General features: G+C 35.8%; 1 protein-coding gene across 1 annotated transcript; it reads left to right on the top strand.

Annotated features, from left to right (window-relative positions):
* The first annotated feature begins 540 nt into the window (after positions 1-540).
* On the top strand, positions 541-2,181 carry LOC21401768 (pathogenesis-related genes transcriptional activator PTI6). The gene has a single exon (XM_010096135.2). The coding sequence runs from the start codon at positions 944-946 to the stop codon at positions 1,679-1,681; it is 738 nt and encodes a 245-aa protein (XP_010094437.1). The 5' UTR covers positions 541-943; the 3' UTR covers positions 1,682-2,181.
* Positions 2,182-3,469: the final 1,288 nt, after the last annotated feature.

The following is a 3,469-nucleotide window of genomic DNA, read 5'->3' as shown; positions in this document are numbered from 1 at the left end:
GTCAGCGTCCTGTGAAGTCTGGATTACGTGTACAAGTCTTACAAAATAGAAAACAAAAAATTCAAAAATTCATTGTGAAAGGGAAAAGGTAAAGCATAAAATAAAATAAAATAAAAAAAGAAAAGTTTGAAAAATCAACGGACTTTCGGTTTGGAAGAAAATGAAAATTAACCTTTTGTGTGTGTGTGTGTGTGTGATTGCACAAGCGTGGCGTTCGGAGTGGGGTTGTTAATTGTTTGGAGTAGAACATTGACGTGTGAGGAACACGGCTCCTGACACGTCAACCAATCCAGCTGTAAGCACCAACATATGTGTTTTTCCCGCTTTCAACACTACTCCCAAGTCCCAACCCAATACATACATACGTCACTTATGACTTGTGCACACATGCTATTACATTACACAATTTTACAAGCAGACTCACAATAGTAGCTAGCTATAACTAAACATGATCAGCACTTATTTGCTCTCATAAACGACAATCATCAAAATCCACTAATATTTCCCATTTCCTATATATTCTTCTCACTTTTTTTTTCCTCTTTTTTTTTGGCCTTTTCTCTTACTCTCAGTCCGTGCACTATATATAACCCTCCTAGACACTGCTTTATGACATTTTTTCCTCATTTTCTCTTTCTTTTCTTTTAGAATCTTAAACCTCTTCTTCTTTCTTCTTCTTCTTCACACTCTCCAGTCCCTCTATCTCTCTCTCTGTCAAAACCTGCAAAGGCTTTTGCTGCTTAATTTGCACATAGCCTTTGCAGGTCTTACCAAAATTCTCTCCTTTTTCTAGTTTGTTCTTCTCTGTCTTCTTCTTTTTCTCCATAAATCCTAATCTTACTGCTAATTAACTGTTTTCCTCTGTTTTTTTTTTCCTGTGTTACTTGAGAAAGTAGAAACCGCAATAAATTCACTTTGTGATCTCTCTACTAAGTCCCAAAACATGATAAGCCACGAGAGAATCTTAGATCGCGAGATCAAGTACTCCGAGCACAAAACCACGACGAGGAAACCCATGGCCGGGGCTCAACAGAAGCTCATCCGGATCATAATCACCGACGCCGACGCCACCGACTCATCCAGCGACGACGAATCTGAGCCGTCTGTACTGAGAGTAGTGAAGAGGCACATCAAAGAGATCAACTTCGAGAAATCTTCTCCCGACCCAAACAAGCCGCCGAAGCAAGTTAAAGCTCTGAAAAGGCATCTAAAATCGCCGGAGCCCGACGCGGCTCGCCGGAAAAAGTTCCGCGGCGTTCGCCGGCGACCGTGGGGGCGGTGGGCGGCCGAAATCCGCGACCCGAATCGGAGAAAGCGGGTCTGGCTCGGAACCTTCGATACGGCCGAGGAAGCCGCGACGGTCTACGACAGAGCGGCGGTGAAGCTTAAAGGAGCTAACGCCGTTACCAACTTCCCTAAAGCCGTTATGACGGAGACGACGGCGGACGTTACCGAAACGAGCTCCGACTTATCCGACGTGGCAGCGTCGTCGCCGACTTCGGTACTCCGTTTCGACGAGCCTACTCCGTTTGAGCCGTTTGGGTTCTTGGACTACGACGTTTTCGGGTTTGACTCTGATATTGACGGAACGCTGGGTTTGCTTCCCGACATTATGGTGTCGAGGAAGACTTTGGAGGAGGTCGAGTTCAGCGAGTTCGACTTGGTGGATGTCGTTTTCTGAAATTAATACGTCCAACGACAGGACACGTTCCAACCTCTGTCAACCTGGCACGCTGTGATTGGTTGTTACTGGGACGGAAGGTACCGGAATTGCATGAGTCAGCCCATTTTATCAGAATATATACGGCGATTTTGTTTGGTGTTTTGTTGAGAAATCTTGTACTATATATATCAGTTTTGGGATTAATTGGATAAGTGTAATTACGTGTAATTAATTGTTAACGAGAATGGGATAGGGAGGGGAGGAGTAATGCTATACAGCATCAATGGTGAATATCACTATTTAATAAAATATGGGTCTTTATAGGATTATTTTTTATTAAATAGTGGTGTTTAATATTGGTTGGGTGCATTTTTCGTGGGGGAGGATGGGTATTTTGAGAAGGCCATTCACCGGAGATCACGCCTTTTGTTCAAAAGTGAATGGGGATGAATATTTTATTTTATCTGTATTGTTTAAAAAATGAAAAGAATTATAGTAGAACATAACAAAATTGTGTCTTCTCTCGGGGCCTCTTTTTATTTTGAACAACTTGCGACTCAGAAACGCACAACCACCGAAGTCACTATTAATAGACTAATAGTGATGAGCAAAAAGAAAAAAAAAATAGCACGTTTGATATAAGAGTTTTAAAATTTAAAATTATAATTTTGGTTTAAATTAGTATTTGTTCATTAAAAATAAAAAGTGATTATGATTTGACTCATTTAGAATTAGTGTTTAATTTGAATAGTTTTAATTTAAAGTTTGAATTCTGATATGATGTTTTAAATTAGTATCACTCTTAATTTTAAAATCATCTCTTTTAATTTTGAGTGGTTCAAATTCTTGTATCTGATTATGATTTTAAAATTATAATTTAGACTTAAATTCATAAATTATGATTCTAATTATAAAATTAAAATCATTTTAATTTAAACTCTCATACTAAATGAATTAAAAACGTGTTTAAAATTACATGGAACAAATAATTATATTATTAGTTAAATCGAATTTAGCTACTCTTTCTTTTAAAAAAGAAGAAGAAGATGACGATGACTACTTTTTATCTTTCTTCTTTAATATTATTGGAAACGAAAATTACAATATTGTCGTTTGCTCAATAATTAAAAACCGTGTCAACCTTGCCTATCAAACAATTTCTGCGATAAGCTCTGTTTGTCTACCAAGAATATAATCACACGTACAAATGTCTTTTCAAAATAGAAAGAAAAAAATCACCCCCACAATACCATTTTTTTCTTTTTTTTTTGAGACACATCAAGTTTTAAACTTTTGCCGCCAAGAGTGAAGTGGCGACAATATCAGTAAGATTTTTTCCGCTTCCGATACCCAAAAATCACGTCCTTCTAAATTCTAATGCTCCAATGAAGACCAAGTCAAACATAATTTTAATTTCATTTTTTAAAACATTTTTGTTTTCATAAATTGGGAGGACAGACACCTTATTTCAAAATTTATTTAATTTATTAATTTGAGTTTTTAGTTTGGATTGAGATGTAACTTTAAGTGATAATTTTTTATTTTAATAAAAAAAATAAATATAATTATTTTTAAGAATTTTTTTATTGTAATAAAATTTAAATTCTAAATTTAAATTGGTGAAATGCACATGATCTAAATAAGGAGATGTTTGTTTCTTATATTCATCTCTGATTCTGAATCATGATTCATAATTTTCTACATTATTTTTTCTTATAAAAAATATACATAAAATGAGAATAATTCTGAATCATAATTCTAAAAAAAATAAACCAAATGTCAACTTAATCCGATAGAGAATGATAG

The sequence above is a fragment of the Morus notabilis genome, unplaced genomic scaffold, assembly GCF_000414095.1.
Source record: "Morus notabilis unplaced genomic scaffold, ASM41409v2 Scaffold227, whole genome shotgun sequence".
NCBI lineage: Eukaryota > Viridiplantae > Streptophyta > Magnoliopsida > Rosales > Moraceae > Morus > Morus notabilis.
The sequence above is the reverse complement of the archived record's forward strand: the minus strand, read 5'-3'. Positions and strand labels throughout refer to the sequence as shown.

What these genes read in the sequence shown, in the direction of transcription:
- LOC21401768 (XM_010096135.2), top strand. Translation starts at nt 944, where the DNA reads ATGATAAGCCACGAGAGAATCTTAGATCGCGAGATCAAGTACTCCGAG.